The sequence below is a fragment of the Saccopteryx bilineata genome, chromosome 3 (assembly GCF_036850765.1).
Source record: "Saccopteryx bilineata isolate mSacBil1 chromosome 3, mSacBil1_pri_phased_curated, whole genome shotgun sequence".
Classification (NCBI taxonomy): Eukaryota; Metazoa; Chordata; class Mammalia; order Chiroptera; family Emballonuridae; genus Saccopteryx; species Saccopteryx bilineata.
Genome location: NC_089492.1, coordinates 231625757 through 231651947, shown reverse-complemented (window position 1 = coordinate 231651947; position 26191 = coordinate 231625757). Strand labels below are relative to the sequence as shown.

Sequence of the window (26191 nt, the reverse complement as noted above, 5' to 3'; positions counted from 1 at the left end):
ATTCAAGAGTAATCTAACTAGCCAGGTTAGAGAAGAAATGAAAGGCAACTAGAGTTTAGATTTAAACATGTAGGAAGTAAAAAATAATTGAGCTTTCTGAGGCAGGAAATAGGAAGGCAGCATGGTGTCAGTATTATAGTTGTACTAAAGAGCATGGGATTTTATGTCAGACTGTCCTGGACTGGAATCCTGGTGCCATATGGCCTTAGTATTCCCATCTAGTAATGAAGATCACACTACCTGCCTCACAGAACAGTTATCCTATTCACTGATCCAACACATGTTGGGTTCATACCTTGTACTAGATGTTGATGAACAAAACAAACTCAGTTCTTGACCTCATTATGCTCACAGACTAAGAAAAACACAGATAATAGATAAGAAAAGAAGGAAATTAGTAGAAAATAATTGTGATAAGGACTCAGAAAAAAAGAAAACAAGTGGTAGAGAACTGGGGTATGTGTCTTTAAATTCAGTGGTCAGGGAAAGCCTCTCTAAAATGGTGACATTAATGAAGAATAAAAGAGGAAAAGATTCTGTAAAGTGTGTGGGCCCTGCCATGTCCTCTTGATCTCTTAACATCTGGCACCTATGGCATTAAAGCTCAAGCCTTGTCAAATCCTCTTGAGAACTTTCATTCGGCTTCTTGTGGTCTGTGTACAGAGGAGTTAATGTCTCCATGTGCAGCCTTCAGTCATTGACAGATGGGACAATCAGTAGCTTATCCCTGCTCCACCAACTCACCCTGAGGTATATTGCACACCGTCTCTCTGAGTCCCCAGCAGGATAGAGCTTAGTTGCTCAGAATGCTAATTGCTTTATTACACACTATTACTGCTTTCCTTACCTTCCCTGTTTGGTTTCTTTTCTCTTCTGTTGTTTCCTAGAATTGCTTCTCCAATAAAGTATTTACAGTAATTTCAGATCTTGCATTAGGCAGAGTCAATTACAGGGTGAAACCAACCTGAGAGAAACATCATCTCTAATCACCTAGAAAAACATCTGGAATAAAATATGCACTCAGCAAATGTCAAAGTTAGTTCTCTCTCTCTTTTTTCCCCCTTCCCCGAGTGACACGTGTATGATAAAAATGTTTTTGGAAGTCATATCTAGACTCTATTACAATCTTGGAGTATAAGGTATGGTCAGAGTCCTAAAGACCATTGAGGAGGGAGACTGTTGCTTTAGAACTGACAAAAAGCAATAAAGACCCAGACAGCAAGGTAAGATGCCAGTAAAATTTAGTTATATTGGTTCCTTTAGGACAGTGATCCCCAAACTTTTTTAGGCCACGGACCGGTTTAATGTCAGAAAATATTTTCATGGACCGGCCTTTAGGGTGGGACGGATAAATGTATCACGTGACCGAGACAAGCATCAAGAGTGAGTCTTAGACGGATGTAACAGGGAATTTGGTCATTTTTTAAAAATAAAACATCGTTCAGACTTAAATATAAATAAAATGGAAATAATGTAAGTTATTTATTCTTTCTCTGTGACCAGTACCAAATGGCCCATGGACCGGTACCGGTCCGTGGCCCAGGGGTTGGGGACCACTGCATTAGGACTCCTTTGTACCCCTCACTGCATGTTATATACTCTGCTGGATCACATGTTCTAAGAGTGGTGATATAAAAGGATATTATTGGTCCCATAAAGATACCCCTAGATAAAAGAAATTATATATACTATTAGGTCAATAAAAGAAGGTGGAGAGATCACCAAAGTGTTCTATGAAATTGGTCAGAGCTTCCTACATCTCCTGCTCTTATCTGTCATACCTGACCTAGCAGGTAGCAGTACTAGGCAAATGTACAAGGGCCTCTGATCTCCATCAGACCTTCAAAATCACTCTATGTTCAAGTTTCTCTTCTATAGGATCAAAATAATACCTGCCAGCATTATTTTATATATATATGGCATAAAGTCAAAATAAAAACAGTGTGCTTGATATATATATATATACGATATTATTCCTTCTTCATGGGATTTCATTTCAAGAATGTATTTTAACAGAACTTTATCCTCATGCAAAACAATTTTTACCTCAGCTACTAACTGTTCTTTCTTGTTTTTTAAGTTAAATTTATTGACATAACATTGATTAATAAGATTGCATACATAGGTTATATAGGTTTCAAGTGTTATTCTTTTTTTTTTACAGAGACAGAGTGAATCAGAGAGAGGGATAGACAGGGACAGACAGACAGGAGCGGAGAGAGATGAGAAGCATCAATCATTAGTTTTTCATTGCACATTGCAACACCTTAGTTGTTCATTGATTGCTTTCTCATATGTGCCTTGACCGCGGGCCTTCAGCAGACCGAGTAACACCTTGCTGGAGCCAGCGACCTTGGGTTCAAGCTGGTGAGCTTTGCTCAAACCAGATGAGCCCACGCTCAAGCTGGCGACCTCAGGGTCTCGAACCTGGGTCCTCTGCATCCCAGTCCAACGCTCTATCCACTGCGCCACCGCCTGGTTAGGCTCAAGTGTGTTATTCTATGACACATCACCTGTATATTGCACTGTCCACCATCTGAACTCAAATCTTACCTCCCTTACTGTATGTTTGACCACACATGGATGGCCTTTGCTACCTCCCCACTTCCCTCCCCTCTGGTAATCACCATATTGTTCTCTGTGTCTTTGAGTTTTTGTTTGTTTTTCTTGTTTGTTCATTTGTTGCTTTCAGTTTTATATACCATATATATGAGTGAAATCATATGGTTCTTAATTTTTTCTGATTTATTTTCTTTAGCATGATATTCTGAAGATCCATCCATGTTGTCACAAATGGCAGCATTTTATAGTTTCTTATGGCTGAGTAGTATTTCATTGTATATATGTACCATATCTTCTTTATCCAATCATTTACTAAAGCACACTTTAGTTGTTTCCTTGTCTTGGCCACCATGAATAATGCTGCAGTGAACATAGGGTTGCCTATATCTTTGAAAGTAAATGTTTTTAAATTTTTTGTGTAGGTACCCACTATGTTTACTGGTAAATGAATGGGAATATATCAAACTAAAAAACTTCTCTACAGAAAAAGCAATCTCCAACAAAACAAAAAGGCAACCAATCAAATGGTAGAAGATATTTACAAACAACAGCTCTGACGGGTTAATAACCAAAAAATATAAAAGAACTCTTACAAGTCAACACCAAACAAAGAATCTAATTTAAAAAAATGGGAGAGGATTGAGCAGACACTTCTCCCAAGAAGACATACAAAGGCCCAACAGATATATGAAAACATGCTCAACCCTCAACTTAAAAATTTCAATTTTACTTCTAAACGAAGACAGTGGCAGGACACAGACTGAATAGATAAAGGAGAGGTGCTTAACCAAGCCCACTCCATGTGCTCTATGTTCAAGTCTTTTCCGTATAAGATAAAGTGATACCTGCAGGCATTCTTTTATAAATATATATATAGTGTAAAATTAAAATGAAAACAATATACTTGCCATAGAAGTGCAATTTAAAGTTAAGTATTTCTTGTCCACTCTTTCAAGTCATTATTCATTTTGTACTCCTAAGGTAGGCTTTAATAGACATTTTGAAGTCTCTACTGGATCTTGGAAGTTTTAAAAATTAACTTCCTACTAAGGCCTACAAGGTCTGATCTGTTACTTGCTTGTCTCTCCTATCTATTCCAGTATGCCTGAGACTAATCAGCTATTCTCCTTCATGCTAATTAGTCTCAGGCATACTGGCCATCATTTAGTTCTTCAAAATATGCCACAAACCTTAGTGCTATTTTGGATGTTGCTCCTTCTCCCTGGAATTATTTTTATCAACTACTAACATAGATGGTTCTCCATTCTTGGGTTTATGCTTAAATGTGACCTTCTTAGTGAGGTCTTTCCTGACCACCTTATTTGAGAAGATGTATCAGTCAGCTAGTACTGAAATAATGCTGCACAACAAACAATAACAAAATCTCAGTGGCATGCAATAATGAGGATTTATTAAACTCAAAGGTCTGAGGATTATGTAAGGACCTTTCAAGCCAGGCTGGGCCTCACTTAATGGTTCTGCTAATTTCATCTGTGCTTGTTTGTGTCTGGAGGTCAGTTGGACGTCAGCTGATCTAGGGTGCTTCTGGTGTGCAACTCTGATCCATATATCTCACATCTTCCTTTTAGGACCAGTGGGATAATCTGGACATGTACATTTTATAGCCCTTACTCATAACAGAGGAGTGACTATATGAGCAGAAACATATGAAGCCTTTCAATACCTAGGCTCAGCACTAGTTGGCCAAAGCAACATAGAGCCAAACCCAACATTAATGGTATACTGGTTTTCTTGAAAATGTGGTGGGTGACTCCAGTTCATGGTATTCTATTTCCTTGAAAGCAAATTTTTTTATTCAATTGTCTAGTGTCCTTCCCAAGGCAAGAAAGAAATAATAGACACTACTGTAGTAACAAATTGAACCCAAAATATCAGTATTTTAATACAATAAAAGTTTTCTTTTTCTCTAATGTCACAGTTCAATGCCTATTGGGAGGTCCCCTCCATTATAGCTATGTCAGCTGGATCTGTGTAGCATACTCCGGGGAAGAAAGGTCCAAAAGGTCAAATGAGATGACTTTTTTCAGGGCCAGGCCTAGAAGTGGCTTCTATTACTTTCACCCACCACTGACCAAAATTCAGTCACAGCTGCAGTAGGAGGTGGGGAGAGAGAAATGCAGTCCTTTTGTGTATGCGGGAAAAGGAAATGGTGTGATGAACACTCAGCTTTGTTTCTACAAGACTGAGACTTTTAGCAGGAAGCTGTTTCAGTAGCACCACAGTGCCTGGAAGATGGACGCTCTTTACCTCTTCAGTGAATGAGTGAGTGATGCCTTACTCCAAAGTTAGGTTTTTCATCTATGCAAAGAGAATATTGGTATATACCTAAAAAACAAAACAAAACAAAACCACTATATATAGTGCTGAGATTCAGCTGGTTCACACAAGTTCAGTAGAACTGATACCTAATTTTTTGTTGAGTTGGTGAACCAGTTGTTAAAATGGCACTTGTAATCAGGTTCTCGTTAAGGTGGGTGCCTGGAGCTGCCCAGTGTGGAAATCACAAATTTACATTTCTTATGCTTTTTTTAACATTCATCTGTATAACAGTATATTTTAAATGCCCATAGTAATGTTCATTCCATCAATAGGTAAAAAAGTTTGATGGATCTCTGCTTATAATATTTTTACTCATTTTATAAACCTTGTTATAGCTTTGATAAAATACTACATTTTAATTCCCTCTCATCTGTTACTTCAGTAAATAAACATGTAACGTAAAGAGAAAAAATACCCAACAGTCAAAGGGTGACAAGCTGTCATTTGTTTTAGCTTTATGTTACACCCAAATTCCTCTGAGATTATTAGTATTATTTAATATTTTTTCATTAACATTTTAAAACTCTTATAATCTAGTTTTGTGTACCTCTTTTATTGTTCTTATTTAAGTATTAAATGCATGAAATAATAAACCTCCTTTTGGAATGTCTTTTTTTTATACCTAAAATGGTCATGAGGGCAGAGAACCGGTTGTTAAATTATTTGAATCCTACCACTGATTATGAAGAATAAGGAAGTGATCTCTGTGATAGAATTTTATAGAAAAGATGTATTATCTGGGGAGGGCCTATCTTAGTTTATGACTTCTATCTCAAAAATATATAGGAAATGTTGTTATTGAGTGTGAATTATTGTTTGTGATAAGAGAGAAAATTGTTGACTTATGCAGGCATATGGGTGGATAGATGAAGCGAGACTTTAATTTTCATTTCTTACAATAATGGTCAAGAGAATATGATCTAAGTAGAGTCAAGACAGGAGACCTAGAGCAGAGAAAGGCACCGGATGTGGCCCTGTCCCACCCAGAGCCTTCTCCCCGGCTTCCGGGCTCCCTGCTCTTGCGAGCACCATCTCAGCCCAGCAGTTCTATAGTCCTCCCTCACCAGATTGCCGTTCACGTTTTGCAGTCTCACTGTATCAAAGATTTTTAAGTTGTATATATCTAATTTTGTATCGCAGAGTTTTCACTATATCGCGGGATTTTGCAGTTTATATGTATTTTTATATATTTATTATTTTAATTCTTTTTCCAGTAAAATAAGCATTTCCTAGCCTAAAAAAATTGAAAACAATATAGAGAAATATAAAAAATATTAATTAAAACATATTAAAAGAAATTAAATAAAAATAAAGCCTTAAGATATATATTATATATATAATAAAATAAATATAAGTCGCTACTTTGCAGATTTTCCCCTATAACGGGGGTTTGGAATCTAACCCCCACTATAGACGAAGGACCAGTATACTTACCTCTTCCCCCTTGCCCCCTGTAGACTGTAAGGATTTAGGGCAGAGACTAGAGGTACATGGAACAGTAAAAGCCATATAGTGATCCACAAGGCTCTGCCAATTTTTATTCTGTCTTTGTACTTGCTTTAAGGTAAAACAACACATGGAAGAAACTTAAGGGATCTTGGTTCTGTTGGGTTTTCAACAAAAATGTATAAAATGCTTGGGACATCTGAGACATGGACTGATCACTGGGTCAATGGCCTTTCATGCAACCCCAGATTGTCCTGAGTGCCCCTCCTCAGGCTCCCACAGTACATTCTGCACACTTCTATCATATCACATCTCAGATTATATTCAAATTTGCTTTTTATCTTTGCCCCTCAGAAATAAATTCTTCTACGGGTTTATTCATATTGAATCTGAGAGCCCTCACAGGCTATATATGTCTCATATTAGTAATTCTGTTTTGCCCTGTAGTTTCTGAAAGGTATTTCTATCTGGACTTTAAAACTGTGCCTTTAAATTTAAATGACTTACAGTACATACTGCAAAGACAACCTTTGCTTCAACCAGAACTTGCAACTCCAGTGTTGAGTGCATGGTCTCATGTTTCCTGTAGGTCCTTCTACTTTAATTCTTTAGGTTGGCACCTGTATGAATTTTCTGAAGATACTGGAGATCCTCAAAATATAGTAGATTCTCATTTGCCAAGGATGACTGGGGTGAAATTCTTTCTAAAATAATGAACAGACTATACTATTGAACATTTCTTCAAGTTTATACTTCAACCTAAATATGTTCTTTATAATAATTCTTACTCGGGTTACTGCTTATCAAATTTGTTTGATATGCAATGCTTGTACTTCATTTGCTCTTAAAAGAGGATTAACATCAAATAGTCATTGATTATTAGTAATCATATCACAAAAACACTACGAGAACATTAACCACAGGACAGAGTTAAAGTTCTTAGCCAATTCAATATATGTTTCTAAACACTTTTGACATTTTAAATCCCCTGACTTTCTTTTATGCTGTATTGGGAAACCTAATATAAAACTTTAGTATTATCACGAGCACCCTTTGTGCCCTCTGGTTTCAATAAGTTTAATTTGAATGAACATTTAAATACTTGCATTAGGCAATCTCATTTAATTATAATTAAGATGTAAAGCTGGGAATTATAGTGCTTACCATCCAAATCTGGCCTATTTACTGCACAGCCACACACAGCTCAAGTGCTGCAGCAACCCTTGTTAAATATTGCAGTGTCTATGGAGTGATAAACACTTTTTAGAAGCATATCTGAACAGGTCCTTGCCCTGGAAGATCATGTCTTAAAGAGGAACTTATACCATAAGGACTTTTTATATATATTTCCTACTCCTGAGCAGCAGGTGAAAGAGGCAGGTCAAACTGAGAGTGAATGTAGTTTAAGCCATAGAAGGATAAGGGAAGTGCAGAAAGGAAAGGGCTGCGATAAGGAGGGCAAGCAGGTAAGAATTCCCATCCAACCTAAGGTATGCAGTGAATGGGGTTTGTGCGGAAGTTATTTATGTACAATTAAGGACTGAGTGAGAAGATTATATTTCAAGGAGGTTGATTAAAAAACTGGAAACCAGAAGGACCAAAAATTGAGTATGAGCCAAAGCAAGGGACCTTTCTAAAGGCTTTCAAACAATGCTTCCATATATAAGTCTTCCATTTAAATGTCTTTTAAAATGGACTTTCAAAATGGAGGCTCAGGAACTATACCTTTGACTGTGATGGCTCTGAAATAACATTTGAATATTTATTTTTTAACATATTATTTAGTAAAAGGGACCCATCTAGGCCAATATGTTCATATCTATTAAAATCAAAAGGTTTTTGTTTTACTCCCCCTTTAAAATTAGCCTAATGTGATGTTACCTGTAGCCAAGTACATTAGATCTCTTATAAAAGGAATACAAAATACTGGATATAACAGAATGTCTTTGATGGAGGTATGTAAATAACTTTTAATTTTAGTATAAAAGTAAAAAACAAAAGTATTAAGAATAATTATAACTATAAAAATGTATTAATTTGTTTTATTTAAATATTGCTTTTGTAATCAGAAAATTACTTTAGTCTAAACACATGTTTTGCTAACCTTTATTTATTCTAAGACTGTGTTTTATACAAGTGAAGAAATGCATTAATTAAATATATAATCATCAGCATTTTAACTGCTACTTAGTTTTTTTACTCTAATTTTTATTTTCCAAAATATTCTTTAGATTTCTAAGTTCAAGGAGAGGTTTCTTTTTGTTTTTTTGTATCTAAGTTTTATAATGTACAATTGTATTTATTAAGCTGATATTTAATATTTCTTGGTCCTTTTCATCTCTTTTTAAAAATCTTTATTAGAAAATGATGCTGAACTATAACAATAAAGCTTCCTTTTATGACTCCAAAACCACAGCAGGCAGTGCCTAACTCTGTATGGAATAGATACTTTTCTGTTCCACTAGTACCTGGAGGTTCTCTTTAGTCCTCACCTACATATTTAATAATTATACAGAGATTCTGGAGTTATATATAAATGTAAAGGCTGCACATCAAATATTCAAACAAGTAATTTCAAGGTTTATTTTTTATTTTCCCTATCAACTATGATTTGTAAATGCATAAAGTAAAAACTACAATACTAAAAAAATGTGGATATCTGCATTAATCTCATGGAAATCTCTTTTCTAAAAGAATTTTAATTATTGCAAATGCATATGTGTATTTTAGGCTCAATTATTAGAATTATAACATAGCAAACACATTAAGTTATATATGAATATACATACATGTAATAAGTGCCAGTGTCAAAGCATTACCAAATCATTGTTTAAATTATAATAGTAAGAACATAAAACTTTATTCAAAATAATTAGAAGAAAAGGCAACTTGGAACAATAAGAATTCAAATAATGAAATATTTTGAAAAAATTTTAATTCTTAAAAACATGGAAAAATACATTTCTCATTTATTATTTAGTTATTAAGAATAAAACAAAAAAAGGCCAGTCACTATACAAAAACATTTTCTTGCTGCTATTGAAATGTTGCTTTAAAAAAGAGTATTTCAAAAGAGTATTTAAAAAAGACAATTGTATTATCTTTTTGTTCCACACTGAATTTATTATATATTCACAGCTCAAATATTTAAGATGTAGTGTTTGTGGAATTATTCTGATAAGATATGTACCCTGACTTTTAGAAAAGCATTTGATTAAGCTCTTCACATTCCATTCTTGCTTATTATGTTCATTTAGATGTATTTGTCAATTTATAAGTACAATTAATTAAAGTTTTTTAAATTTTCTTTTTTTTTTTTTTTTTAAGGAGCCCGCTACATGAAAAAAAAATGCAAGTCAAAGTGGTCACAACCTAGAAGTCTGCAGAGACAGGAATAACTAGCAAGTAGATACTATATTATTTTACTATGCTTAAATATATAGAATTCAATAGTTTTCTAAGAATTTTACTCTATAATGACCAAATAGTGTTGTAACTTTAAATTTATACTTAGTAGTATTTGTGTTAACTATATTATATCACCAAAATAAAAAGAAAAAATAGTAACTATGGATTCAGGAAACTAATTTTGTGTCAATATTAATTAAATTATTTTGGTCATAAGGATAAGTTTAAATATTGTATCCTCTTCCAGGTCTTAGTTCTAGAGCCCTATGTCAACAATGCATTTCTTTATAAAAAGAGTAAGACTCTCTTTATGAGTCATAACATATTTAGCCATCATATCAATATATTAATTCCTCTCACAAACATGATTAGATTTTAATCATGTTTTTAAGACTGGATTAAATTACATTCACTTTTAAAGGTTTCATTTCAAAAATTAAAGGTGATAGCTGATGAAATCCAGACAAAAGCAGAGCTTTCCATTTTTCAGTACTTACTGACATTTTGTAGAAATGAAATCATGCAATGTTTAGACAAGTAGATTGAAAAAAAGGACTTTAGAATGTGGGAAGAGTGAATAAGATTATTTAAATGGCAAGATACATCTTTAAAATACATCATTGTTCCACATTAAAGTGATTGGAGTTGATTCTTTCTACTCAAATATATCTCAAAGATTGTAATAGAATCAAAAATGTTCAAGCTGAAAAGAGTTTTGAAAGTATTCACATCAAATCTTTTGTGGGTGTAAATTAAGGGACTAAGTTTATAAATAGAAACTTATTTTACATGTTAAAATTATGTTTAGATATGCATGCACACTTATGCATATGCACAAATATATAATACATAGTATGCATATATTTTTAAAATAAAACTTAATAGAGTTAGTTCTTAATTTAATTGGCATTTTTCAGTGATAATGATTAGAGTATATTTACAGAGAAAAATATATTTAAACTGATGGCAGTATCTGAAGTCAAAATATTTTAGAAGTTGTACATATTTTTTATTTAAAATCCTATAGAGAGCAGTCTGACAACTGTCAGGTAGGGGTGTTGGGTGAGCGAGGTGAAGGAATAGAGCAAAAAAGGACCAAAAAAAAAACCCTCACAGACCTGGACAACAGTGTACAGATGGCTGGGGATGGCAGTGGGGTGGAGGAGGAGTATATGGTGTGATAAAAAGTGATGGATAAAGACTTCACAGGGGAGGGATGAACGTACAATATGGTGACAGATTTGTTTTAGAATCAGGCATCTGAAACCTGTATAGTTATGTTACCAGTGTCACTCCAATAAAATTTTAAAAAGTATAATCCTATAGTAGTAGAAATTTCTGTAATTATAAAACCATTTAAAATTGTGTTTCAATTGCTTAACAGTACAGATTCCTCAAGAATTCTGTAAGCCAAGCCTGACCAGGCAGTGGTGCAGTGGATAGAGCATTGGCCTGGGATGCTGAGGACCCAGGTTCAAAATTCCAAGGTCACCAGCTTGAGCATGGGCTCATCCTGCTTGAGTATAGGCTCACCAGTTTCAGTGCTGGGTCGCAGGCTTGAGCGTGGGATCAAAGATATGACCCCATGGTTGCTGACTTGAACCCAAGGTCACGGGCTTAGCTGGAGCTTCCTTGTCAAGGCATATATGAGAAAGCAATCAATGAACAACTAAGGTGCCAGAATTATGAATTGATGCTTCTCATCTCTCTCTCTTCCTGTTTGTCTGTCCCTGTCTATCCTTCTCTCTGTCTCAGAAAAAAAAAATTATATAAGCTAACAGAAGTACTTCCCTTTCAATCTTCTTTTATGGCTTTATAAATTATAAGTCATGGATAACAAATACCTCACATATAAACTCATTAAATATTTATATCATTGGAATCATATATGTTGATAAGAAGAATACTAAGTAATGATTAAACAGAGATGAAAACATCATCTTAATGTAAATTATTAGCCCTTAATTTATGTGGTTCGTAAACTTAGACTAATACTATGAGGCAGTAAAAAGCGAAGTACTTTCAAAATTTGAAAAGTTTTAAAAGAGTTCACTTAGGCTATCATTTTAATAAAGAAGAGAAAATTATAAAAATGTGTTTAGAAATATGTTAGTAATAGTGAATATCAATTTAAGCTCAGAAGAAAATGAAGAGATCATAATGTAAAAGATTTTGAAGAACTCAAGAGTAGAGTTAGAAAAAAAAAGAAGAAGAAGAATCTTCTGGTAGACTATTGGGGAAGTCTGGTGGTGAGAGAGCAGGAAATCGATGCTTTCAGTAATCCAGGTAGAAAACTTTCAGTCAAGCTAAAGTGGTGGCTGTAGAGATACAGAGGTAGGACTTTGATTTGAAAGAAATACCTCTTTCAGTGTATTCTGCAGAAATGGTAATCCCATTCTTTGAGATCTGGAACATTAAAAGAACAGTTAACTTTCAGCAGAGGTTAAAATGCTAACTTTAGTCTGGACAGTAAAATTCAGGTGCCTCTAGCATAGCAAAATGGGGATCTCATAAGAAGGGTAGAAAGTCAGACCTGAAGCTCTAGAACTAGAAGACATATGAGCTTAATATATCTGAATAGAGATAGCGATTGAGGCTGACAGAATTTCATCAGGCAGAAACCATGTGGCAAAGTCAGAATAAAAGGGATACCCAGCATTTTTGTTTTGTTTAAAAAGAAAAAAAAATAGGAAAGATTCATAGATATTAACTGTGTTGAACGCTACTGAAAAGCCTGGGAGAACGATGACTGAGAGAACAACAACATTTGGACATCACAATTAGTCAGGCATTGGGAACCCTAATGAAGATAATCTAACTCTGGCAGGCCACAAGTATTTACAAATCTATTTCAATATGGGGGCTGTTGGCCCTGGCCGGTTGGCTCAGCGGTAGAGCGTCGGCCTGGCGTGCGGGGGACCCGGGTTTGATTCCAGTCCAGGGCACACAGGAGAAGCGCCCATTTGCTTCTCCACCCCCGCCCCCTCCTTCCTCTCTGTCTCTCTCTTCCCCTCCCGCAGCCAAGGCTCCATTGGAGCAAAGATGGCCCGGGCGCTGGGGATGGCTCTTTGGCCTCTGCCCCAGGCGCTAGAGTGGCTCTGGTCGCAACATGGCGACGCCCAGGATGGGCAGAGCATCGCCCCCTGGTGGGCGTGCCAGGTAGATCCCGGTCGGGCACATGCGGGAGTCTGTCTGACTGTCTCTACCGGTTTCCAGCTTCAGAAAAATACAAAAAAAAAAAATAATAATAATATAAATAAAAATAAAAAAATATGGGGGCTGTATTTTTCCCCTTATCTCCTTTCTCTATCACTTCCAATAGAATTATATTGTTCAGATTTATCTTGGGGTAATTTTATATTTTTTAAAACTGAGCTTTATTTATTCTCAGAATATCTTTCAGTTGTAATTACCCTAAAATATTCCATAATTTGAATAACTAATTTAATTTAATGTACTTTGGTTAAGGATATCTTTATTACTGGGTAATCTTATCAAATATATATGCCCTATTATTATTCCACTTACAGTAGTTTTCTTACAGTAGGTTGACAGATATTTTGTTTGCCTCTGTGTTGGGAAAAATCCAGCCCTTCTCTGATGTTTCGCCTTTTCTCTCACACTACTACCACACTCAAAATACTTCAGACAACAGGTATGTGGGATTTTCCCCCACAAAAAGCAATTTTCTGTGACATGTCTGGTAGTCCTACAATTTAACTCAGTTATGAATAACACTATCTACTTGAAGAGAGCATCAGATCTCATAGGCTAAGCCATCAGTCCCACAAGACTGTGCCTACCCACACATCCTTCAAATGGCAATTGTAAGTAGTAGGTTCCCAGGTTACCCACAACTTCTGTCCAACTTGGCTATAAATTGCTCCCGTGATCTCCTCCCTTTGGATTCTGTTATTTGCTGGAACAGTTGATAGAACTTGAGGAAACTCTTACTTACATTATCCATTTATTAAAAGACATGATGATACAGATGAATAGCCAGATGAAGAGATATATAGGGTGATGTCTGGGAGGGCTTTGAGCACAGGAGCTGCTCTTTCCTTAGAGTTGGAGTGTGCTAGCCTCCTAAAATGTGGACACACTGACCACCTGGAAGCTTCTCTGAATCCTGTATTATTGAGATGTTATGAAGGCTTACTAATGTAGGCATGGTCAATTTCCAGCCCTTCTTCTTTCCCTGGAGAATGGGAGATGGGGCTGAAAATTCTAAGCTTCTAATCATGGCTTGGTCTTTCAGGTGACCAGGCCCTATCCAGGTGCCATGCAGGAGTCCACCTTGAGTAACCCCATTAAGAACAAAAGACACTCTTAACACCCAGGAAACTCTAAGAGATTAAGGAGCCCTGTATCAGGAGCTGACATCAAAGACCAAATAGAACAAAAGAGTCTGCTAATGCCCTTATCACTTAAGAATTTACAAGGGTTTCAGAAGACCTTTCAAGATCTATCATCTATCTATCTATCATCTATCTATCTATTTATCTATCTATCTATCTATCTATCTATCATCTATCTATCATCATCTATCTATCATCTATCTAGTATTATTTCACAGCCTTACAAATAATTTCAAGCAGTACTTGGCACATAGTAAGTAATTATAAGATATTTTTAAAGGAATGAATGAGTGAATGATTCTCTCCCTTTGGGTTTTCTGTGTCATGAAGCCTCAAAATACTGTGAATAACTCACAGCAGAGATCAGCTGTACTTTCGACATTCCTCGGTTCTCCAGTTTTACTTCAGGCTCATGGTTGATCAGACTATATGGGGAAATAGAAGATATAGAAATCAGTGAGGAGGCTATTTCTCTCTTGAGATAAGAAGTTCCAGAGGCCTGTACTTGTGAATGGCAGAAAGACTCACAAAAATTGCAAAATTGTGTGGTTACTGAATTTTCGTGAATGAAATCATTTCAAAATGCTATGGGACTTGCTGTTTTAAAACAAATACTCCTCAACTGTTATTAAAAATAATAGGTTTCCTTAAAAAACAAAACTAAGCCCATATCACTTCCGAGTGCCCCAGTGCATATGCTACTGAGAATACATCAGTAATTATGTTTGCTAGACAATCAGAAAAAAATTTCTTAAATAATATATGTTCCATGAAGAATAACCTAAAATTGATGACCGATTTGTACAGGTTATAGGTGGCATCTATATGGACAAAAATTCAGAGTCCAAAGAATGAAATCAATGACACACAATTTTTAGGTCCTATATTGCCAATACGCAACTTTGATGTCTAATGATCATAAATATTAAGAGAGGAAAGAAAGTCATTGAAGGCTGGATAAGCCACACAGAAGCAATGATATGAGAAGGAAGCTAAAGATAAGCAGGGAAGGTGACACAAACAGTAGTTCACTCTCAGGTCCATGATGGGCAGAAAGAGACTAATACCAGCTGCACACCATGGCTCCTGGCAAGATGTGCTTTGGGTATGCCTGCATGAGCCTGCAACCTGGATTCTATACCCTGAGATGTTCTGGTGCCAGATGAATGATTTTCCAGTGCTGATGTCTTCGTCTGACTTAATTCCTAAAACTCCTATGCTGAACAAAGAGCTCAGTTCCTTCCCACGTGTAGTCTGGTTGAGCGCCTTCTAGGTGGAATTTAGAAACTGTGTTTAGTTGTTTAAATCATAGCTGGAACCATAACCTGGAGAAGAAATTAAGGGGAGATGGGTGGGAAATTGACACTTATTGAGTAACTTTCATGTAGTCCAAGTACATTTATACACACATTTTCTCACTTGGCCCTCATGATATCTCTATAAGAGACATGAGAAACAGCTCCAGAGAAGCTCACTGAATGACTTTTCCACAATTACCACAGTTAGTTACTAAAGGGAAAATCAATATTACAATCTATTTGTATGACCCACAGGATCATTCTCTTTCTACTGCTGTATTGCCAGGAGGAAAGAGTTTGCATGACAGACATTAGAGAGAACATCATAAAATTTTATGACCATTATGAAACTATAGAGTAATAGCTTCATGAATAGAGGTGGAACAACTCCTTAAAGCAACAAGAATGGAACAGTGACAATAGCAGTCAGTATTGATGCTTTGACTGTGACACCTCTTGCTGTAAAGGGTGGATTGGTAGGGCTCATAGTGGCAGGTAAGGAAAACTGCTCTCAGGAGCAGTCAGGGAATATCCAGGGAACAATGCCAAGTAGGCTTTTGTAACAAGACAGGTATTTGAACTAATATGTAGATTCAGGAGGTTTTACCATGAAGATGAGAGATAAAGCTAAGGGTAAAAATGAGATTTCCCCCCAAAAATTACAAAGCAAGGTCAGAAGAGAACCAGAAGCTAAACATGGGTTGATACAAAAAACAACTACAAAAAGAATTTTTAGAAAGGTAAGAAGAGGATGAGGGTGAAGTGAGTTCATAGAAGCAAAAGAGGAAAGGATGTTAAGGAAAACAATTGCTCAACAGAGTTACATAAAGGCTGAAAGAAACCTAACAGTTTGTGGAATCTGGTGGTTAAGATATTTGTAGGCGACCTGTGGGAGAATTCTTAACAGTGTAGATTAAGGAATTGAGTGTGTCTTAGGTTGGGTTACTTGGAAACAAGCTCTGCGATAAAGATTGTTGTGTTGTTATTATTGGGTTCCTTGGACACAGGCTCTGAGATAAAGATAGGATTATTGGGAGTGCTCGGTAAAGAAAAAAATTAAACTATGGTGAGGATGCAACAGAGGACCTGATACTGATAGCAACGGAGCTGGAAAAGCCTTGCATAATTATACCAAAGTGAAGCAAGGTGACAGGGCTTTTAAACCCACAACAACCAGTCATTGGAGGAGTACCATCTAGGCAAGATAATTTCCATCAGTAAAAGGCAGTGCCCAGAGAGAGAGCCACGAGCAGGCAACATTCCAGCAGCTGAAAAAATGAATGGTTTCTTTCTCCAAGGGATTTGGGTAGGAGAGTACCTCCCAGCCTCCCAGCAGAGAGTCGAGACTGTGAGCTAGGCTCCTATTTTAAATACTTTGCTATAAGGGGTTTTATTATTGCAGCCACTGATCTTCTTTTCCAAATTTTTCCCCAACACCATCTTCTTGCTAGCTTACGCCTTTACTGACAGATTTCCTTTAGAGAAAGATGTATCATTGACTTATACACCTCCAATTAAATAATTTTCTTTTCCTTTACTTTTTTTTATTAATTGTTCTCATAACCTACCTTGTACTGTATGGACAGATGTAAGCCTGAGTAAATTCCTATAGCCACTCCCAATAATGTCTGTTATTTGAAAAATAACTATTGTTTACAGAATTGCTTTTCTTAGATCAATTACCATGAGAAGAGAGGCTTTTCATAAGAGCTCTAAGTTAAGGAATTTAGAAATCTCAAGCCAAGACTTGACATCTCACTGCAAGGTTCTGACTGCAACGAAGAATCTGGTTTTACATATTTCATATGGGCCTTTACATTTCATTAGATGATGCTAAATAAGCAGTACAATTATAAATATGAAATCTTACCATAATCACATGCTTATGAATATAGAAAAAGGTTATATATTAGTTTATAGCAGCTCTGAGTGTGGGGACAGTACAAAAATAATTCCAGGGAGATTTGAGTCAACATGCACTTATCTCATCATGTCAACCACATTTATCACCATGCATCCCAGTGGTCCCCGAAGTGCTTGATGCAGTATCAATTACCTCTGACAATCACCTGGGATGTATAAATCCTGGCAGTTTTACTACTTTTTATTTTTTTAGAATACATAGGACCATGTATTTCTTTCTCTTCTTAAATTTTCAATAGGATAATTTAATATTTTGAGATGTTTTGGCATTTTTTTTGAAACTGTGAAGTTTCAATATATTAAATTCCCCTTTAACCAAAAAACAACCCTCTCCCAACAAAAACAAAACAAATAACAACAACAAAAAAACCCACAGAAACATGTACAGTTTTATAGAGTTCTAACTAGAGACTATTGGAAAAAAACAGATTTGTTCTAGCTTTGAAAATACCATATAAACACACAAAAAAATCAGTCCCATCTGTCAAATTGTCTGGAGAATGCCTTTAACAAAGAATGAAACTACATAAAAGGCCATAAAATATGCAGCAAGGGAGAGAAGGATTAAGCCATCCTGCAGTTCATTGGCTTCACCTACTGTGCAGGGCTCTCCTTGTGAACAAGATGGATTGGGTGGTTGTTACTACATCAAAATCTCTGCCACTGTGGAGAGGAAGAGAATCAGAAAGAGGACACTGGATTGCAGAGTCCAGCTCCTTCCATGATTAGCCAAGGAAATGTGAAAACTCATGACATTTCTTTTCATTTTAAAGGGAACAGGTCACCTTTATCTACTAGGGAAAAATCCCACAATTTCTAATTGTAATTAAGAATTTGCAACTTCATTAATATTATTACTGATTTGGCAAGTTGGAGAAGGGAATTTTAACTTACAGTTTTGCAACTGTGCCCGAGGAAAAGAAACAAATTGCCAAAGGGTATGTTTAGATGCTAGATATTGACATCTATATAAATTTATTACCGTTTTACCAAAGTGTAGAAGTGGCACAAGAAAATAAGACTTATTTGGAGGATGCTAATACAAAACTAAATTGCACCTAATTCAACCTCCTGAAATAAGAGGTAAGATAAAGCTTTTATACACCCTTTGCCAAGGTAGATTTTTGCTTGGATTGTAATTTTGAAAGGCATTCACTTTTCTGTCAAATAACAAATTGGAAAACCATTATGTGGAACAAACTGTTCATTGCTAAACTTGCTGAAAGTGGTCTCCATCTGTGAATGTTAGCAAATCTATCCAAGGATTTTCTATTGATGCATTTTGAGAACAAGATAATAACATCAGATTTTCTGAACGGTTTATAAGCGCTTATAAAGTAGGAATGACACTATTAAATGATCTTGCTTATTAGTAACAAGAAGTTATTTGTCAGGGCAGTTACAGGTGAAATGTAAAAATGTCCTCTATATCTCCCTAAATATTGTCACTTCATAGAAAAAAATGACATTTTTATTGCTAGTTAATTTTTTTATTAATTGATTTTACAGAGAGAGTAATAGGAAGGGAGAGAGAGAAGCATTCATTTGTTCTTCCACTTAGTTATGCTTTCATTAATTGTTTCCCATATATGCCTTGACTGGGAATCAAACTCGTAACCTTAATGTTTCCAGATGATGCTCTTACAAACTGAGCTAACTGGCTAGGGCCAATAGTTAATTTATTTAAAAACACTAGACAGTATCCTACTTGATTTCCTTTATACAAAAAATGGAACTATTCTTTATTTAATGCCTAGAATATATAAAAAAATAGAAAAACAATCTCTCAAAAATGTATTATAATTTGCAAAAATAATTCCAATTTAATAGTAATAATAATTAGCTGATTTTAGAAATACTGACTTTCTTTAAAAAGGTCTGAAACATAAATTCAATAAAAAGAGTTTTGTCTTTTTTAAAAAAAAGAAGAAACATTTAACACCATGGCAGATAAACTGATTTTTAAGTGGTTTTCTAATGTTTTTAAAAATTAGACCTTGTTGTATAATCTAGTGAAAAAATAGGAAACATTCATAGTTAATTGTCCAAAAGAAGATGAATATAATTATGACTAAAATATGTAATCACTGGGAAATTCCAGAAGTCCTAATCAAGAAAAAAGAAGTACACCTAAAAGCTTAGAAGTAATGAATCTAAATATCCTGTCCAAACTTAAACTGTAAAATAGTAGTTATTTTAAAGTTCTATATGTTAATATTCTATTGTGAGTGAATGAAATAAAGATTATTTCATATTGAGAGATAATAATTTAGAAAAAATAGATTTAAATAAATATAAAAATGGAGCCCCCATTGAAGAAGATATAAATAATTTCTTCAAAGTTAAATTGTGCTTAAAATGTACTTGCCTATTTAGACTCTAAATTTTGGCAAAATGAAAGAATAGTTGGCTCTATCTTTTTTTTTTTAAGCGAGAGGAGGGGAAATAGGGAGTCAAACTACCACATGTGCCTTGACTGGGATCCACCCAGCAATCCCCAAACCCTATCTGGGGCCAATGCTCAAACAAATAGAGCTATCCTTAGTGCCTTAGGCCAATGCTCAGACCAACTGAACCTTTGGCTGCAAGAGAGGAAGAAAGAGAGAAGGGGAGGGGGAGAGTGGAGAAGCAGATGGTCACTTCTCCTGTGTGCCCTGACCAGGAATCTAATCCATAACTTCCACACTCTGGGTCAATGCTCTACCATTGAGACAACTGGCCAGGGCTATATCCTTTTTATAAACAAAAATAATTAATTTTTTAAATAAAAAATTAGGTGTGAATAAAGATTGGGATATAGCCAACATGCTCTTTTGAACATATGCATTCATCAAAATATACTCCTATAGAGTAAACCACTTTAACACTTTAGATATAAACCATCTTTATGGTTAATAGGGTCTTGATATATTCCTAAGAAGGTGGAAGTTAGTCAATGGCTCAGGAATTGATCCAGATGTTCTGTACCAGCTAGATGTGAAAAAAGTATCTAATTCCTAGGGGAGGTGCTAGTATAGAAAAAGATCTTGATGGATTTGGGAAGAAAAAGAAAACAAGAAAAAATACATCAAATATGTATATTCTTATTTAAGACATGGTAAATTGAAAGAATCATAAAAAGGAGTACCAGTATATCCTATTTATAGATGAGGACACTTTTAGAAAAAGTGATTTGACTCAAATCATGTGGCTACTTAAATGGCAGAACAGGGACTAGAATGCAGGTCTTATGACTCTTAATTCAAAACCTTTTAATAGAATTCTGTCAAGCTTCCTGATGATACTTGATGTTCCCTGTTAGACATGCAATTAAGCTTATAATTGGTCCTTGTTCCGCTTCTCTGTGAACATGTCTTTCTTCAGATCCTGTGAGAGGGCACATTATTCAAGAACAGAGAAGAGAGTGTGAAAATTAAGTCAGTGAAGTAATATTAACTTGTCTAGTAAACAAGGATAGTAACATGATTTCATTATTGGTTATTTTCTGCTCATGTTCCCTTATTTGCATTAACTGAGTGCCTCATTTATTTATCTTAGGTACAAGGGCATCCAAATTTGTTTTTTAATTTTATTTATAAATAATGATGAAAAAATGTTGTAAATGGACACCTTCTCCACAATTCTTACAAACTTTCCTGAATTTTAGCATTAAATGTCATCACCAACTTTTCTTTTTTATCAGAATATTTTTTGCTAGCACTAAAAACCTCTTCCACTAATTTCTCAATCCTGCACCTGTTTTTAGACAAAGAAATGCTGTCTTTGCTAAAACTGTAATTTTTTTCAAAGGCATTTAGCTTTACTCTATTAGATTATGCATCTATTCAAGCAGAAGTTTTCCCATCTCTGAAATCATCCATTCTGCTTTTTTAACATTTTAATTGCCCTGATCTACCCAGCAACTTCAGCTAGGTTTAGTGTCTTCTGTTTCTGTTTTTAGGTGGTCATAAATAGAAGTTTGAGTTGTTGATCTGGTACACTTATTTGTATTAAGGTCCATTACAAAAGTTGGAGCTTCATATAAAGTGGTATAATAGCCCTGGCTGCATAGTTCAGAGCACTGTCCCAATACAGCAAGTTTGCAGGTTCAATCCCAGATTAGGGCACATATAAGAATCACCCAATGAATGCATAAAAAATGGAACAACAAATTGATATCTCTCTCTCTCTCTCTCTCCTTTCCCATCTCTTTCCATCTCTAAAATGAATAACTAAAAAAAAATTTGTTTAATGGCATAAATAGAAGGGGAATAAAATTGGGAGGGTCACATATATTTATAAAGAATTCAGGTTCCTGCATAATTGTATTTTATTTTATATTAATTTTTAATCTTATTACTAAACCCAAACAATCATTGTAAAAAATTATAAAATACATATAATCAAAATAAATAACATTTAAATCATCCATAAACCATCAGAGATAACCCCTATTAAGCTTCATGTGCATTTATCTAAACACACACACATGCACACACACTCACATGAAAAAAATAATTCTGAATGTGTAATATGTTAAGATTTTTAATCTTAGCAATATATGATAAATATTTTCTCTCATTAAATATAATCAGTTTTGAATTAAAAATAGGTATCTATGAATCTTGCATTTAATTATCTCTGAATAAATAAGATCTATATGAACCAGTTTAAGTAGAGTAATATAAGCAATATAAACATCTTATCATTACTCATCTACACCACTTTTAAAAGTAGCATAGTATTTTATTTTCAGTAACTTATTTATTTAACTAGTCCTCTATGGTGAAATTTTAAGTTATTCTAAATATGCTTTTATAAGCAATCATACACTTTATACACATTCAATTCTGAGTAGATTATTAAGGGTGGAATTACTGTTCAAGTAAAATTTCTGAATACATTTTGAACTCTTCTTGTTTATTTACTTCCTATTCTCATTGGCAATTCATTTTTATACTTGAGATAGATTTTTTGTAATTTAGTTTTGGTGCTAAGAACAAAATGGCTGAGTAAATTACCTAAAAGTTGTGTGGATAAACAGCATCTTTAATCAATGGCAATATGCAAAGAAACATCATAAAAACAATAAATTTTTTTCTAAATTTTTAGTAATGTCTAAATCTATAAGAAATTAAAAATAGGAAATGGAGTACTCATAACATTTTCCTAAATTCTTCCATTGTCAACATTGAGCTACCTTGGCTTTATCTCTCTATCCGTAAGTTACAGACATTATGATAATTCACCTTTCATTATTTCTCTCTATAGCTCTTAAAATAAATACTGTCCCTCTGTAACTGTACCACCATTATCAGGCCCAAGAATATTTACAATTATTTCACAATATCATTCACTATATTAAAATTTCTCTAATTGTTTCCCACATGCCATTTACAGCTGTTTTATTTTGAATTCAATCAATCTTTATGTATCTTAGTCATTATATCCCCTTAGTCTCACATCAGAAGTACAGTATCATATTAGAAGACATATAATGTCAGTTTGTTCCACAATTGATGATATTAAATTTGACCACTTAGTTGAGGAGGTGCCAAATCCCTCCATTGTACATTCTTCCTTTGTAAATGATTAATAATGTGTGACTTTTGAAACTGAGTATTCTAACTCTAGGAAAATTTTACCCAATAGTTTTAGCATCTATTGATAATTCTTGGCTGAATTACCATTAAGAAGTATAAAATGGGCATATTTTATCATTGTATTAGTTTTCTTTGAAGGAGTTTCCCTTTTGATATCTCTCTCTCTCTCTCTCTCTCTCTCTCATTATTATGAACTCATTTATTTTTAATTTAAAAACTTTAAATTTAATAAAAGCAATAGAAATTTAATTTTAAGTCAAGCTCATTTTTGCTGGTAAAAATGCTCAGAATTTGGTGCTTTGGAAAATGTATGTATTTAGTAACATTAAGATTGATTCATTTTTTTAATAATGATTTTGCTGCTTTTCTGCAAATATGCATGACATATTGAAATTATTTTCCAATGACCCAGCAATCCCTCTACTGGGTATATACCCCAAAAACTCAGAAACATTGATACGTAAAGACACATGCAGCCCCATGTTTATTGCAGCATTGTTCACAGTGGCCAGGACATGGAAACAACCAAAAAGCCCGTCAATAGATGACTGGATAAAGAAGATGTGGCACATATACACTATGGAATACTACTCAGCCATAAGAAATGATGACATCGGAACATTTACAGCAAAATGGTGGGATCTAGATAACATGATACGAAGCGAAATAAGTAAATCAGAAAAAACCCGGAACTGCATTATTCCATACGTAGGTGGGACATAAAAGTGAAACTAAGAGACATTGATAAGAGTGTGGTGGTTACGGGGGGGAGGGGGGAATGGGAGAGGGAAAGGGGGAGGGGGAGGGGCACAAAGAAAACAAGATAGAAGGTGACAGAGGACAATCTGACTTTGGGTGACGGGTATGCATCATAATTGAACGACAAGATACCCTGGTCTTGTTATCTTTGAATATATGTATCCTGATTTATTGATGTCACCCCATTAAAAAAATAAAATTATTAAAAAAATAAAAAATAATAAAATAAAAAAAAATTATATTTAAAATTTGTAAGACTAAACACTGCAGAGTAAGTGTTATATAGATTGCTTTTTTAAATACCTGTAAGGTTTGATTATTTTTTCTGAGTCACTAAGAATAGATGATTGTTCATTTACTTAGTAATTCAGCAATATTTTCTATTTGAACATTTACAGTCACTTTGCTGTATCTTCAGCTCTTTCATAGAAAACAAGGAACTCTGTTTATAACTACTAGTTTTCTATTTTTTAGTTTTTATACAAATAAGAATTACTTAATATATTCTTCATATTTTCTTATAATCTAATAATATTTGAATGATTAGATATTTTAGAACATCAAACACTGATTTTCAAAAACTATCTCATTAATGTTTAAGTAATGATTCTCTGTCAGAGGAACAAAACATCTGAAAGATGAAAATTTCTATCTGGAAACTTGCAGAAAATTTGGGATAATTTTAATAAGGTCCATTCTGGTGATCATATATAGGAGTGTGTGTAGAGGATACGTACAGATGTGTGTTTGAATCTTGATGTATTCACTCCTTTGGAACTTAATCTCCTTATCTACGTAAAAGGATGAAAACTACCAGTTCTTTCACCTTTTTATAAGATTCATAGTAGGACCGCACCTAATTAATAACACTATCATGATTATTATTATCACCATCATTTCCCTTACATTGCCTTTGATATTATCAGCCCTTGAATTGACCGGTGACAATAAAGTTGTGAACAAAGGTTCTGAAAATATGAGTCTTTGTTATATAAATGAGTTAAAAATGACCTCTGTATTTTTTACCCCTATTTTGTTTATTTCCTCACAGCAGGTTAGAACTGCTAACTCAAAGCCAGCCAGAGTCAAACTCAAATGCTTATACATCAATTGCTTTAAATAGGGCCCCTCCAAAGCGTAGTTTTAACCATTTTGAATTTACCTAATTTACATGGCCCACAAAATGCACCTGGTGCATCCTAGCCATAGATAATACAAACTCTGTGGTCTCAAAAGAAGTCAAACAGCAGCTACCCTTTGCAGCTTTGTGACTTAGAGACTCCCCATCTTGCTGCTGAGCAGTATCACCTACACATAAAAGCCCTTTCTCCAATTTTTCTCTCCCCAAGAGGTCCCTTGCCCTATTACCTTCTAAATGGTGGTCCCACACCACTGTCTCTAGAAGGTGTCTCACTGTGAAACACATCTAGAACTCTCTTGCAAACCTGTCCAAGTGTCACCCAGTAAACCTTGCTATGACATACTGCCATCCTGTGTGGTACTGGCTTTCTCTTGATCAGCCCTGATATCCACAAACTTAGTAGTCTTGTACTCGAGATTTGGAGCTGAGGCAAAAAGTTGAGTCTTTTAATAAACATTAGGCCTCTTTTGATGTTTTAACAATTGAAGGGAAAGAGGGGATTTTTGATGTAATTTAGAATTTGATTCCAGGAAATTTGATTGTGGGCTCACATTGTACTCAGTCAGTAGGGAATTTGTGTTTCATAGTAATTGCCTTATTTTATTTCAAAAGACAAAATATCTAGCCCTGGCCAGATAGCTCAGTTGGTTAGAGCATCGTCCCGATATGCAAAGTTTGGTAATTCAGTTCCTGGTCAGGGCACATACAGGAACAGATTGATGTCTCTCCCCCTTCCTCTTTCTCTGAAATCAATCAATAATTGTTTTTGTAAAAAAGGCAAACTATCTATCTAGGCTTTCTGAGAACTGTTTTGGATGCTAAGTCAAGGCTAAATTGCTTGAGGAGGGCTAGCTTTATATCACTGATACTGAGTTCTAGTAAGGAATTTTGCATTGATTACATCCCTCAGTCCCTTTTAGACGAAAATATTTATATTGTAATGGGAAGGTAATTGGGATTAAAGAGCTAGTAATTGGTAGAATTTAAACCTTGATGTCATCATTTCAAAGGCCATGTTCTAGCTCTCATCATGATTCTGCGTCAGCTATTCCGAAGTTTAGACTAATCTGCAACTAAGTCTTTTTATAGGAACTCTGAGAATGATACAAACCTATTTTTTTAATTCTGCCAGTTTTTACTTCTCTCCTTTTTTTTATTGCCAATTCATCAAGCATATTATAAAATTGAAACTTGAAACTATTTAAAACAAAATTCTTACTTTTAAAACATCGCCTTTATGTGTTTTTCTTATTATATATACTGTTAGTTTATTCGTAGGCTTCTTTTTGAGTCAGTTACTTAGAAATATTGAATAGTACCCCTTTGAGAAAGAGAAAAAAAGCATATTTTTATTCAAAAGCAACAATGATGGAT

General features: G+C 34.7%; 1 protein-coding gene across 3 annotated transcripts in view; it reads left to right on the top strand.

Moving 5' to 3' along the window:
• LRRC7 (leucine rich repeat containing 7) overlaps positions 1–26191 on the top strand; it is a 598371-nt gene that overhangs the window by 180368 nt on the left and 391812 nt on the right. For 2 of the 3 annotated variants that reach the window (XM_066268907.1, XM_066268908.1), the window contains exon 1: positions 9683–9753. The exons of the other annotated variant lie outside the window; for it this stretch is intronic. In XM_066268907.1, the coding sequence (XP_066125004.1) occupies position 9753 (1 nt within the window). In that variant the 5' untranslated portion in view covers positions 9683–9752. Of the gene's footprint in view, positions 1–9682; positions 9754–26191 lie in introns of those variants that run through there. 3 annotated transcript variants of the gene reach the window in all.